The sequence below is a fragment of the Misgurnus anguillicaudatus genome, chromosome 7 (assembly GCF_027580225.2).
Source record: "Misgurnus anguillicaudatus chromosome 7, ASM2758022v2, whole genome shotgun sequence".
NCBI classification, from domain to species: domain Eukaryota; kingdom Metazoa; phylum Chordata; class Actinopteri; order Cypriniformes; family Cobitidae; genus Misgurnus; species Misgurnus anguillicaudatus.
Window position 1 is genome coordinate 9,154,455 of NC_073343.2, and position 14,086 is coordinate 9,168,540.

At 40.9% G+C, this 14,086-nt stretch overlaps 1 protein-coding gene across 7 annotated transcripts in view; it reads left to right on the forward strand.

Moving 5' to 3' along the window:
* birc6 (baculoviral IAP repeat containing 6) overlaps positions 1 to 14,086 on the forward strand; it is a 117,248-nt gene that overhangs the window by 35,665 nt on the left and 67,497 nt on the right. For 5 of the 7 annotated variants that reach the window (XM_073869396.1, XM_073869398.1, XM_073869392.1 and 2 more), the window contains exons 33-53: positions 1,924 to 2,054; positions 2,180 to 2,311; positions 2,399 to 2,614; positions 2,699 to 2,882; positions 2,954 to 3,124; positions 3,590 to 3,723; positions 3,861 to 4,020; positions 4,101 to 4,217; positions 5,730 to 5,887; positions 6,032 to 6,158; positions 7,164 to 7,274; positions 7,497 to 7,627; positions 7,714 to 7,841; positions 7,934 to 8,499; positions 9,670 to 9,845; positions 10,009 to 10,105; positions 10,187 to 10,381; positions 11,032 to 11,232; positions 11,998 to 12,277; positions 12,462 to 12,718; positions 13,021 to 13,129. In XM_073869396.1, coding sequence (XP_073725497.1) covers positions 1,924 to 2,054; positions 2,180 to 2,311; positions 2,399 to 2,614; positions 2,699 to 2,882; positions 2,954 to 3,124; positions 3,590 to 3,723; positions 3,861 to 4,020; positions 4,101 to 4,217; positions 5,730 to 5,887; positions 6,032 to 6,158; positions 7,164 to 7,274; positions 7,497 to 7,627; positions 7,714 to 7,841; positions 7,934 to 8,499; positions 9,670 to 9,845; positions 10,009 to 10,105; positions 10,187 to 10,381; positions 11,032 to 11,232; positions 11,998 to 12,277; positions 12,462 to 12,718; positions 13,021 to 13,129 — 3,781 coding nt within the window. The remainder of the gene's footprint in view (positions 1 to 1,923; positions 2,055 to 2,179; positions 2,312 to 2,398; positions 2,615 to 2,698; positions 2,883 to 2,953; positions 3,125 to 3,589; positions 3,724 to 3,860; positions 4,021 to 4,100; positions 4,218 to 5,729; positions 5,888 to 6,031; positions 6,159 to 7,163; positions 7,275 to 7,496; positions 7,628 to 7,713; positions 7,842 to 7,933; positions 8,500 to 9,669; positions 9,846 to 10,008; positions 10,106 to 10,186; positions 10,382 to 11,031; positions 11,233 to 11,997; positions 12,278 to 12,461; positions 12,719 to 13,020; positions 13,130 to 14,086) is intronic. The other 2 variants (XM_073869397.1, XM_073869393.1) reach the window with 2 other exon arrangements.

The window sequence follows — 14,086 nt, forward strand, 5'->3', positions numbered from 1 at the left end:
ATCACCGCCTTGTGGATAATAGCGGAAATACGGTTTACTGAAAAAATGTGTCATTGGCAGGAAAGTGTTTCTCTTAATTGACGAGTTTACTCGTCAGTGGTGGGGAAAGAGTTAAGGGTCATTTACATTATAATGATAACACTAAAAATATTGTTTTAAAACATTTTTATTTTAAAGGGAGTTCACGTCACAACTGTATCGTTAGGATAACTTTTTTCCAACTGATGAATGATAATCCGTTGACAGTCATCACATCTATTCAAACTTCAAGTGCACACACATTTATATATGAAATGACAGATGATATGGTGGAGAAGCCCATTGCCGAGGTCCATAACATAAAATTACCTCAGGTATCTAGCGCTGGTGCAGTTGCTGTAAAATTGACTACGTAATGTTTTTTATTCTACTACATGGACTACGCTTAGGGTTGCAAAGGGGCGAAAAGATTTATTTGATCAAAAATCCTTTAGAAATCATTTGAATATTAATTAGATATTAAAATGATTTCTGAAGTTTTTGTCTTTACCATGGTATAATACACTATTTTACACACAACACAATGAAGATAAAAATTTGAAAAAGTGATTTATAGGATACATGAAAAGATGGACATTTTGACATTATTTTGTGTGCATAGGGTGTGGCCTCAACGGCCCTTCAGTCAGCTGTGTGCATGTGACTAAGAAATATGCAGGGTTGAAAATTCAACTGAAATTTTATTGAATCTTGTTGTTTTACACACATTTATGCTGCAAGATTTTTTCAACTACATTAAAGTTCCCTGTTAATAGACACTTTGCCCTATCTACGGCAAAATGTAAGATTACACAAACTTATTACCTTGGGTTCACACCAGCCGCGTTTGAGGCGTCAACGTCGCGTCTACCGCGCCTAGTTTGTCACTTGAACAGTGTGTACTCACTTCATTCGAACGTGAAATTCTATTCATCGAGACATTCACGTGGAAATTCGCGTCATGGGAGGGGCTTCTGCGACTCGCTTTCTGGAATCACGTCACTACTAGAACAAGCTCCTGATTGGTTAACCAAAGTTAAAATTGTTCAACTCGCACGTTTGCCGCGGCAACGCTCAATTCACGCCATTTGCGTGAACTAGACGCCACGAGACCTCCAGACGCACGTCAAAGCGTCTTCACATTGACTTAACATTGAAATTACTCACGCTTGACGCCTATTCTGCGGCTGGTGCAAACGCAGCATTAGACTCACTGTTTAGTTAACATGAAACGCAGCATGTTAAAGGAAAAGTATGTAGGATTGAGGCTAAAACTGGTACTGCAATCACACAACTGGTGGCCAATACACAAAATGACAACATAAACATCAGTTGACCACTTTTTAAATGACAATATCCTGGCCGGACCACTGTTATCAGTGATATAAGTATTTGAAATGAAAATGATTTCTTAATGTCTAGTGAATTTCTTACATCTAGTAAATTTCTTACATACTGTTCCTTAAGGGCATCTGCTGGTTATACCTGCTGTGTAAATACAACAAGAAAAGCTTATTTACACATTCAGTGACATATGAACAACTGCAAAAGTTTTTATTACCGTAAATATACAGTATTAGTTAATGCCATTTGAAGGTAAGCGATTTGTGAGTGAATTAACATAAAAGTTATCGTTATCGTCCTGTGATTTGGATGCTAATAGTTATCGTTGTAGTTAACGTTATTGTTAAAGAGTAAACGGCCCTTTACGCAGGAAAACATTTCTAGAGAAAGGCAAAGAGATGCTTGGACAAGCAAGATCCTTCACCTGAGATTACGAGTTACACAAGACGATTCTTGGATTTGATCTTTATACCCTTGACAAGCATAATGCAATTGCTTTAGAATTCAAACGGTGTTGAGATGCATTAAGTATCTTTGTTTTTCTCTTTTCAATAACATCAGGGAACCAGTGGAGCTTCATAAATAACAGCCTGCAGTCCCAGAACCCCAGCAGATCATCCAAAGGCAGCAACAGCAGTTTAGATCGCCTGTATTCACGCAAGATTCGCAAACAGCTGGTCCACCACAAACAGGTACACGTGTCTCGCACAAACTTCCTGTGCAAATATAGGTCACATACATACTAGAAACTGGCTTGAAATCTGCTTTTCCTTAGTAGTTGTAGTGTGGATGTTAATCAATTTTGCTTTCATTGCAGCAGCTGAATTTATTGAAAGCCAAACAGAAAGCTTTGGTCGAGCAAATTGAAAAAGAGAAAATTCAGAGCAACAAAGGCTCTTCCTACAAGCTGCTGGTGGAGCAGGCCAAACTCAAACAAGCCACTTCCAAGGTGAGGCTTTCAAGAATAACTCCTCTAGAAACATATATCACATGGCTGTCAAATGTTGCTAACCATGTGGTTCTGTTTTGCTCGTAGCACTTTAAGGATCTGATCCGATTGAGGCGGACAGCCGAGTGGCCACGCTCAACCTTGGACTCTGAGGCGTCGGTGGCGAAAGAGACCCCTGAAGTGGAGCTCTTGCCCTTCACGTTATCTCACGAGCGCTGCATCTGTGTGGTGCAGAAGCTCGCTCTCTTTCTCCTCTCCATGGACTTCACCTGCCATGCAGATTTGCTACTCTTTGTCTGCAAGGTGCAGTTTTACATCACAACTTGTTTTCGACTCAATGTAGCACGAGGTCAATGTTCCTAAATGTTCTCAAACCTACATGTTTAGGTATTAGCCAGGATAGCGAACGCCACTCGACCCACAATCCACCTGTGTGAGGTGGTTTCAGAGCAGCAGCTAGAGAGATTGCTGCTGTTACTTGTCGGGACGGACTTTAACCGAGGTGACATCTCTTGGGGCGGAGCCTGGGCCCAATATTCGCTCACCTGCATGCTGCAGGACATCATCTCAGGTATGTATCTGTTTGGTCTGGAATGGCCATTTAAAAAATTGAGTTATGTGACCAATGTGGTGTGTTTGCAGGAGAGCTGTTGTCTCCAGCATGTGTGGATGGGATGGATGGGGCAGGGGCTGATGAAGCAGGGGCTGCCTCTTCCTCTGTGGTGGTGGATTGTGACGACTCGCTCCCACAGCCGACCCCCATTCCCCTTGTGGAGACCATTGATGAGCCACTAGGACCCGATATCATCGCAGGTACACCCGGGACGTCCTCTGTGTTCCAAAGTGCGTTGGTAACTCCGCCCGAATAGCACGTCACCTTATACGGACCTCCGCCTTTTTATACATATGATTGTTGTTTTCCTCTTTTTTTTTTATGCATGTTCATGTGTTTTAATTTTGCGTTTTAAAAATATTTTCTTGATTAGGAGTAAAGATGGTATAATGCAGTAGACATGGGGTTGGAACAGTGCAGATGATTTGACTCTTTGACGTATCTCTATCTGTAAAAAAAATCATTATTATCACCATAAAGCCAGACGCTTTTTCATGCAAAAAATATTTTATATGATGATAAAAAATGATTCAGAATGGGTCACCGATCCACTGTTTGAAAGCCCCGTCCGTCTAAGAGGAGTTTTGACTTCCTGACGAAGGCTGTCTGGTAGCTTCTCTTGGTACGCTGCTGTTGCAATATTAAAGGTCTTTTCGTTGCCCAAAGTGCGCCACCACTGTCATCTTTGGAAAAAGATAAAGACATAGACTTTGACTTGCTACAGGACTTGATGGATGTTGATATTGATCCTTTAGATATTGATTTGGAAAAAGACCCACTCGCCGCCAAGGTTTTTAAGGTAGGAAAGCTCTTCTCTTACTTTGCATGTATATCCCAAACATATAGTTCGAATTGCATGTTTTTAACTTCTCACAGATGAGTGTCTGAGATTTCTTTTGTTGTTGTTGTTTTTCTTTTTTCTCTTCTCTCGTGCAGCCAATCAGCAGCACCTGGTATGATTACTGGGGTGCTGACTATGGCTCTTACAGTTATAACCCCTACACAGGGGGTGTGGGCATACCCATGTCTAAACACCCCGTAGCCGCCACAACAGAGAAACCTGGATCTCAAAGCCTCTCAGTATCTGTGTCTCAGGGTAAGAAACATCAGAATAAATTAATTAAATCATAAAATGTATAACGTTGGAGGGTTTAAATGCTTTAATGTGTACAACAGCTCTGGACGCTCGGCTGGAAGTTGGATTAGAGCAGCAGGCAGAGCTCATGTTGAAGATGATGGCCACGTTGGAGGCAGATGCTATACTGCAGGCATTAACAGCCACATCTCCATCAGGTATGAAGTTGGTATTTGTATATATGAAGAGTTTGGTTCTAAAATACAATAAATCCATTTTGAGTAGTTTTGGTAAAGATGTGTTTTCTATACCAAGAAAGTGACAAGATGAAAACCACTATTTTCTGTTACAAACTTTCACATAGCATCTTTAGGTTATAATAACTAATAATTAGATTTTCATCTTAGCCATGTTATATTAATTTTGTTGACTAGTGGTATACACTGATAAAAAACCCATTAATGGCATTAATCAAAGCCCTTACTCATGTTAAGAACACTGTCATTGCCGCTGTCATCCTTGGGACGTCGTCGCTGAACTTTTTTGACAGCGATCAGCTGTAAAATATTTTGGTCCTGCTTGATTTTCGTTGACTTCGAGTAAAATAACGGAGAGTTTTTCATAAGATCCCCTGGGGTCAATGTGTTAGCATGACAGAAGCTTGATGCTGTCGTGTGAGCACAAGCAATAGCTCGCATTTTCCTTCGTCCGAGTGCCTCTCACATAAATTATTTGATTTTGATGGCTTATGTTTCATCCCCGTCACAGAAAACCACCACAGGTTTATCATTGCCATCAAAAGTATAATTTTTTTGTTTGTTTGTTAATCACCAGTGTTGGGGAAAGTTACTTTTAAAAGTAATGCATTACAATATTAAGTTACTCCCCAAAAAAGTAACTAATTGCGTTACGTAGTTACTTTTCATGGAAAGTAATGCTTATGTTACTTTTAAGTTACTTTTGCGTTACTTTTTCTTACTTTGCTGAGGCTTGATCTCTTTCAGGCCTTGCAGGTATTTTTTATGATCGCAAAAATGTCAAGCTCTGGCCTGCCATCTTGGTTTCTGACTCAAACTTTTCCCGCTCAGGCAATCAAGAGTGCGTAATTCTACGTTAATATTAATTCAGTACATTATTTTATTTTCAAATTGAATGAATTAACCTGAAAAGTAACTCCCATTACTTTTTTAAAAAAGTAACTCAAATATTAATGAGTACATTTATTAAGTAATGCTTTACTCGTTACTTTAGAAAAGTAATATTATTACGTAATGATCATTACTTGTAATGCGTTACCCCCAACACTGTTGATCACGAAGTACAAAGTATGAGGAAACTAGGATTTCTTGTGTAGCCTATTCAAAGCCACTGTCCTTATTGTTTACAATGCGTGGAATGATGTGCTGTGATTTGTTGAGCTGATTTATTGCATTCTGCAGAGAGGGAGGACTGGTTTTGTTGCGATTTGGAAAAAATGGAGAAAAGATGACAGTATAACACGACGGATATCGGATTTTGCATAAAATTAAGAATGTACTTTTTTAATACTTGACGAGATACAATACTAGTTTTGGTGGTAACTATTTTTTTTAAAATGGCGTTTATCACGTTTTGGAACCAAACTCTTCATATGTTTTCCTGCGGTCCTACAGTCATCATAAAAAGTGAAAATATCAGGTGTTGACTTTCATTCCTTAAAAATCAAGACCCTTTCATTCGTTTTCTCTCAGTGGCTCAGTCTGCAAACGGGACAGATGATTCTCTCTTGCGTGGGGGATTCCACAGCTCTCCCCCCAGCAGCGCTCTGATGGTACAGCCCTCCTCCATTCCCATGTTGAGCACCTGCTTCAACAAACTTTTCTCCTTACTGCAAGTTCACCATGTTCAGGTATGTGCACACTTTTGTTTCAGGTAACTTGCATTCACAACACTTTGAGGTAAAATTTGAAATTCTGGATAGTTGAAAGATGCATGAGTTCTCTCACTTTTTTAAATATCTCATTCCCCTTGTGTGCTCTCTCTCTTTCATTAGTTGGAGTCCTTGCTGCAGCTGTGGTTGACTTTGAGTTTAAGTTCTTGCTCTGGAGGATCGGATGAGAATGGCTCAGATGTCTTCCTCTTCAATTCCTGCAGAGTACCCACAATCCCACTTAACCAAGGTTTGACAGTAACCAGCGAATAGTCGCCAAAACAAACCATGATATTATAAGCACTCTTGACCTCTGCTGTATAAACTTTGCTATAAAAAGTATATCAGACTCTTACATTTTTTTTTATAAAATGTTCACACAGGTTTTGGAACCTTTTAGCACTGCTGATGCAAGCAGCACACTTTTTTTGAAAATATGCTCATTTTCCAGCTCCCCTAAAGTTAAACATTTGAATCTTTGCGTTTTGGAATCCATTAGGCTGATCTCCGGGTCTGGTGCTAGCACTTTTTGCATAGCTTAGCGTAATCCATTGAATTTGATTAGACCATTAGCATCACGCTTAAAATAACCAAAGAGTATCGATATTTTTCCTATTTAAAACTTGACTCTTCTGTAGTTACATTTTGTACTAAGACCGACAAAAAATGTAAAGTTGCGATTTTCTAGGCAGATATGGCTAGGAACTATACTCTCAAACTGACGTAATAATCAAGGACTTTGCTGATGTAACATGGCTTCAGGGGGCGTAGTGATATTACGCAGCAGCCGAAAATAGTCCCCTTGGTTACTTTCAATAGCAGGGGACTATTTTCGGGCAGTGCGTAATATCACTACGCCAGCTCCAGCCATGTAACAGAACAATGTAACTATGAGTCAAGTTTTAAATAGGAAAAATATAAAAACTCTTTGGTTATTTTTTAGCGCAATGCTAATGGTCTAATCAGATTCAATAAATTGTGCTAAGCTATGCTCAAAGTGCTAGCGCCAGACCTGGAGATCAGCTGAATGGATTCCAAAATGGTAAAATTCAAATGTTTCACTCTATGGGAGCTGGAAAATGTGCATATTTTCAAAAAAAGTGTAATGTCCTTTTAAAGCATGTAAAGTTCCCTGACCAATCAGAATCTTCTTTCCTCTAAGTTTCTGTGGTTTACTGTCAAAGGAGGAGGGCATTGATTGGTCAGATTATTACAGGAGTGTATTCATAATGACTGCGATTGTTGTCCCTGTTAGCCTCCATCAGCAGCTTCCTGTCAGTGCTGGCCTGGTACCCAAACACCTCTCTGAGAACGTGGTGTCTCGTTCTGCACAGTCTTACCCTCATGACGAACATGCCGGCCAGCGGTGAGTGTCTTCTTTGTATCGTGAGTTTTTAAAATCAACCAGATGTGTGGAAAATTTTGTGTGTGATGCACTGTTGGATTTTCTTTAGAGAAATCCCATCAGCTCAGCAGATCAAACGGTGTCACGCCTCTGCAGCCTTATTATGAAAGCAAACATTCATGTGACCCGCTTTTTTAAGTACCTGTGCTTTCAGTGACCACCATGTGTCTGTTTTATACATAGCCTCCAGCAGTGGGATGGTTGTGCATGAGAGCACGGCCCAGCAGATGGTGTCTGACCCCACACTTGTGCACGTGCTCGTGCGCTTCCTGTCTGGAGGAAACCCACATGGCACCATCCAGCACAGCTCACAGGTACCATCTCTGCCTCATGACGCACACAGGTTTGAAAAACGACTTTTCTATACACTCACACTTTTGCGCTCTTGCGCTTTTTTCAGGTTGGCCCCACTGCCACACAAGCCTTGCAGGAGTTCTTAACCAGGTTGCAGGTGCACCTGTCCTCCACATGTCCACAGATGTTCAGCGAATTTCTGCTCAAGCTGTTGCACATCTTGTCCACAGAGAGGTACTTTACACAGTATTTAAAACTAATGTGCGTCAATAACCATGTGCGTATGGTGATTTGAAAACCCATTTAACCATTTTTTCCTCCTGTAGGGGACCTTTCCAGTCAGGTCAGGGTCCATTAGATGCCCAGGTGAAGCTTTTAGAATTTACTCTGGAACAAAACTTCGAGGTGGTTTCTGTAACCACCATCTTAGCCGTCATCGAGTCCATCACCTTCCTGGTTCACCACTACATCACGTGTTCAGACAAGGTGGTCTCACGCAGTGGTTCAGACAGCTCTGTCGGTGCCCGCGCCTGTTTCGGAGGCCTGTTCGCCAACATCATCCGTCCTGGTGATGCCAAGGCTGTGTGTGGCGAGACCACTCGTGACCAGTTGATGTTTGACCTCCTGAAGCTGGTCAACGCCCTGGTAATGTTGCCCCTGTCGGGCGATCGGGAGTTCAGCGGGAGGTTGCCCCCGGCGAGCGGAGGCACAGACAGCGTCTCAGATGAAGAGAAGGTGTGCGGAAGCAAAGAGGGTGGGGCTTCTGGTGCAGCACAACATCAGGGACCTGCAGCGGGCGTGGCAGATCTGGTTTTGGCCAATCAGCAGATTATGAGTCAGATCTTGTCTGCTCTGGGACAGTGCAACAGCAGTGCCATGGCTATGATTATTGGTACACAATACTCACTTTTTCTTGAGCTTTCAGGAGCTAGCAATACCAAGGTTGTGGGTTTGAATGCGAAGGAGGAAACATTCTGATATAATTTATAGCTTGTATTTCACGTTGAAAGTGTTTTTTAAAGGATTAGTCAATTTTCTTAAAAAAATCCAGATAGTTTACTCACCACCATGTCATCCAAAATGTTGATGTCTTTCTTTGTTCAGTCGTGAACAAATTATGTTTTTCGAGGAAAACATTACAGGATTTTTCTCATTTTAATGGACTTTGATGGACCCCAACACTTAACAGTTTAAATGTAGTTTAAAATTGCAGTTTCAACTGAGTTTCAAAGGACTCTAAACGATCCCAAACGAGGCATAAGAGTCTTATCTAGCGAAACGATTGTCATTTGTGGCAAGAAAAATAATAAATATGCACTTTTAAACCACAACTTCTCATCTATCTCCGGTCCTGTGACGCGCCAGCGCAACCTCACGTGTTTGCATAATGCAGTGGAAAGGTCACGTGTTACATATATGAAACGCACATTTGCGGACCATTTTAAACAATAAACTGACACACAGACGTTAATTAGTATAATTTGACATACAACTATGTCGGAACGGTCCTCTTTCTCCCACTTGTAAACACTGGGGCGTAGTTTCGCATTCGTCATCCGTGACCTATTGACGTGATGGCGTATTGCGTGAGGTCGTGCTGGCCCGTCGCGTGACCGGAGATGGACGAGAGGTTGTGGTTTAAAAGATCATATTTTTTATTTTTCTTGTCAAAAATGACAATCGTTTCGCTAGAGAAGACCCTTATGCCTCGTTTGAGATCGTTTAGAGTCCTTTGAAACTGCAATTTTAAACCGCATTAAAACTGTTTCATTAAAGTCCATTAAAATGAGAAAAATCCTGGAATGTTTTCCTCAAAAAACATAATTTCTTCTCGACTGAACAAAGAAAGACATTTTGGATGACATGGTGGTGAGTAAATTTTGTGGATATTTTTTAAGAAAATGGACTAATCCTTCAAAGCATTAATAAAATGTAAATCATTTTGGAAATTTAGTAGCATGTTAGTTACTAATGTTTTTATTATGTTATCATAGCATTTATTGGCATTTATACATATTGGTGATTTATGAAATATTGTGTTTCAATCTTCTTCATCAATAAGGTGCTAGTGGGCTCCATCTAACAAAACATGAGAACTTTCACGGTGGATTGGACGCCATCTCAGTAGGCGATGGGCTCTTTACCATTCTGACAACACTGAGTAAAAGAGCCACGTCTGTCCAGGTCATGCTACAACCCATACTTACCTACATGGCCTGTGGGTACATGGGGCGACAGGTGAGACCTGAGCTTATTTGGACCTGTTTTACACACTCAGTATAAGCCAGTGATGATCATGAGCTCAGAAATGTGATTTAATTGAATTTGGCAAATTGTTTTTAGAGTGGAAAAGCTATACATGTATTGTGTGCATCTAATAAATTGTATTCTGATTCTACAGGGATCATTGTCCACATGCCAGCTTTCTGAGCCTTTGTTGTGGTTTATTCTAAGAGTGCTTGACACCAGCGAGGCATTGAAAGCCTTTCATGACATGGGTATGCAGACACTTGAAATCAAAGTTGTGGAAATGCGTTTGTGGTCTATTTTGTCTAGAATACTTTGACTCTTGTGTTCAGGTGGTGTGCAGCTCATCTGTAATAACATGGTCACCAGCACCCGAGCCATTGTAAACACCGCCCGTAGCATGGTATCCACCATCATGAAGTTCCTGGACTCCGGTCCCGGCAAGGCAGCAGATGGCAGTCTTAAATCACGAGTTCTCACTTCAGAACCAGACAATGCAGAGGGACTGCACAACTTTGCCCCTCTTGGTACAGCAGGCACACTTTATGATTTATCATCAAGTCTTAAAGGGACACTCCACTTTTTTTGAAAATATACTCATTTTCCAGCTCCACTAGAGTGAAACATCAGATTTTTAGCGTTATGGAATCCATTCAGCCAATCTCTGGGTCTGGCGGAACCACTTTTAGCAAAGCTTACCAAAATGCATTATATCTGATTAGACCATTAGCATCGCGCTCAAAAATGACCAAAGAGTTTCAATATTTTTCCTATTTAAAACGTGCCTCTTCTGTAGTTACATCGTGTACTAAGACAGACGGAAAATTAAAAGTTGCGATTTTCTAGGCCGAAAAGGCTAGGAAATATACTCTCATTCCGGCATTATAATCAATTATGGTTATTTGTTATTTTTTTAGCGCGATGCTAATTGTCTAATCGAATTCAATGGATTATGCTAAGCTATGCTAAAAGTAGTACCACCAGACCCGGAGATCAGCTGAATGGATTCCAAAACGGTAAAAATCTAATATTTCACTCTAGGGGAGCTGGAAAAAGGAGCCTATTTTCAAAAAAAGTAGAGTGTCCCTATAAACCCCGGTTTCTTGAACATGACAAAGAGGTATTTATTTTGGCATCACCCTGTGTTTACTTTAAGCTGGTCTTTGGTTCCCTGCAGGCACCATCACTTCCAGTAGTCCCACCGCACAGCCAGCTGAAGTGCTGTTGCAGGCCACTCCCCCACATCGACGGGCGCGTTCTGCTGCTTGGTCCTACATCTTCCTTCCTGAGGAGGCCTGGTGTGACCTCACCATACACCTGCCTGCTGCAGTTTTGCTCAAAGAGATTCACATACAGCCACACCTGGCATCTCTCGCCAGTAAGTCTACATGTAGTTGGTAAAGCTGTGGGCAGCCATGTCCAAGTTAAATATAGCTAATCAAACAGGCATATTTAGCCTATCTTTAAACTTTTCCTTAACGTGAGGACCTTCTTGGTGAGGTTTTTGTTTAGTGTGTGTTGTTTTAATTCAATTCAATTTTATTTATATAGCGCTTTTCACTATTGGTAATTGTTTCAAAGCAGTTTCACATTTATAGAAGCAGGGAAAAACACAGAAAAATAGACAGATAGCATAACGTAATACAGATAGCATAAGCAGCAGAATTTGCTGCAGCTATGAATCAACATTATAAGCGATCATATTACTAATGTAACTTACAGAAGAGGGGTGCTAAGTTAAGCCAATGTAGGCTGACTCCCGGGTTGAAAAACCCCCCTAGGAGAAAAAAACCCGGGCTTTTTTAGCCAGGAGAAAAAAGTCCTAGGAGGAAAAAACTCTTGGGAGATTTTAGACAACTCTATTTAGACTTGTATATGTATTTTATTGGATGTTAAACTCTAGATGTGACTGCAACGTAAGGACATCTCTAATTATACTGTACTTGAATAGTGACAATAAAGAATCTTGAAATTTTAATGGTACTGTACCTTTAAGGATATTTTTCAAAACTAAAGTGTAAACAACCGACCTATGTGCACCCTTTGTAAGTAAGCATGCATGATAAGTCAAATTGCAGATGTGATAATATATAAAGCTCATTAAGTGCTTACCCTTTTCTTTCTTTCTCCGTACCTTTCCCAGCATGCCCATCCTCAGTATCTGTGGAGATCAGTGCAGACGGTGTGAACATGCTTCCCCTGTCGACCCCAGTCATCACCAGCGGTCTCACTTATATCAAGTTCCAGCTAGTGAAGGCAGAAGTGGCGTCTGCAGTGTGTCTGCGGCTGCACCGGCCACGGGACGCCAGCACGCTGGGTCTCTCGCAGATTAAACTGCTGGGCCTGACTGCTTTTGGAAACACTTCTTCAGCTACTGTAAATAATCCATTCCTGCCCTCTGAAGACCAGGTGTCCAAAACCAGGTATTGGATGGTTTCTCTCAAAATACTTGATTATCCATTAACACAACTGGTTCTGGATTACTATTACCAGTGGCCTCACAGCAGTGAACATGATTGGCTACTTGCTAATCCTGTTAAATTTTGAATTTAACGGGTCATTACGATCACATCAGTTATGCTATTTATGTCTTTTCCTCTCTCTCAGCATTGGTTGGCTGCGGTTGTTGCACCACTGCCTGACTCACGTGTCTGATCTGGAAGCCATGATGGCCAGCGCCGCTGCTCCCACAGCAAACCTCCTGCAGACCTGTGCCGCCCTCCTCATGTCCCCGTACTGCGGGATGCACTCGCCTAACATTGAGGCAGTGCTGGTGAAGATCGGGCTGCAGTCCACACGCATAGGTCTCAAACTCATCGACATCCTGCTGCGCAACTGTGCTGCATCCGGTACTGACCTGGCTAGTAAGGACTCGCCCACTATTACATCAAAAATGTCTCTACAAATCAGAAACCTCTAAACCAGTGGATATCAACCTTTGTCTATTATTTACAACAATATAATTTTATTGTAATGCTTCTTTAAAATAATCTTAAGTCATCTTGAAGCCCTTTTGGAAGTTTAATGTGGACCCTGGCCCCTTTGTTAAGAAAGATTGATTTAAACGTCACAGGAAGACTCAATCATTCTTGCTTTGTGCTCCTCTTTATTTAATTGGTAAAATTTTTGTGTGCGTGTAATCTGATTGGTGGTCATTGTTTTTCAGATCTGAACAGTCCACTGCTCTTCGGGAGGTTAAATGGCCTGTCATCAGACTCCACTATAGACATCCTCTACCAGCTGGGCACCACTCAGGACCCCGGCACCAAAGACAGGTCAGTGCATTCCTCCAAAGCTTTAGATCTTCTTATAGACAGTTTCATCAGTAACAACATAAACAAGCGGCTTTCGTGGTCCTCACGTAACTTCCGGTAAACTCCGCGAAGAATAAATAACAACAAAGTCCTTTTAAAGTAGTTTATTTATATAGCAAGCAAAATAAACCACACATAGATTACATAGGAACCCAAAACATTTGTTATTATTGACGAGATATTTGCTTAAGAGTTCAGTTGTAGCAACTAGTCAGACCATTAAACAAACAAAAACAGGAAGTAAAGTTCAGACCAGACGCTTATTGAGTCACCGCACGTGCGCCCGATGAAACGGTCTATAGAGCAGATTTACAATACTGTTCCAAGATCAGTTTCATTTCATTCCAAAATATTTCATGAAGTATTACATATTGGTTTTTTGTTTAATTCATGAAAATATTAAATTTTTTTCAATTAATTTTTATAGATGAAGGCAAATATAAAGTATTCACGCATACATGTTTTCATGGTCGGGGTACCTTTTAAATAGCGTTAAAACTTTTTCCATGTTTAAGAGCTATAATTGGGTCCCCAGTGCTTCCATCAACTTAGAAAACGTGACAAAGAACAACCAAGTAACTTTGTTTTGGTAAGCCATTCTCTGCAAGCTAGTGAAAAATTAGGTTATTCAGATTTCGCCTGTTTTGTGATGTAGGTGTGGGTCTCATTACAATAATACCGCCCATTAATCTGCACTATTCAACCATGGCACTGCTATTTAGTGCAGAGAAAACAGAGAGAGAGAGAAAAAAATTATGACAGCACAATTGAGTTTCAATTTCAACAAACCACCATCATAGCAATCAGTGTTTGCATTTCATCAGCTCATTTGCATTTTAAACTTAAGGACACACCCAAAAACGGCACATTATTGCTCATGCCTACAAAGTGGCAAATTTAACATGCTGTAATAAATGA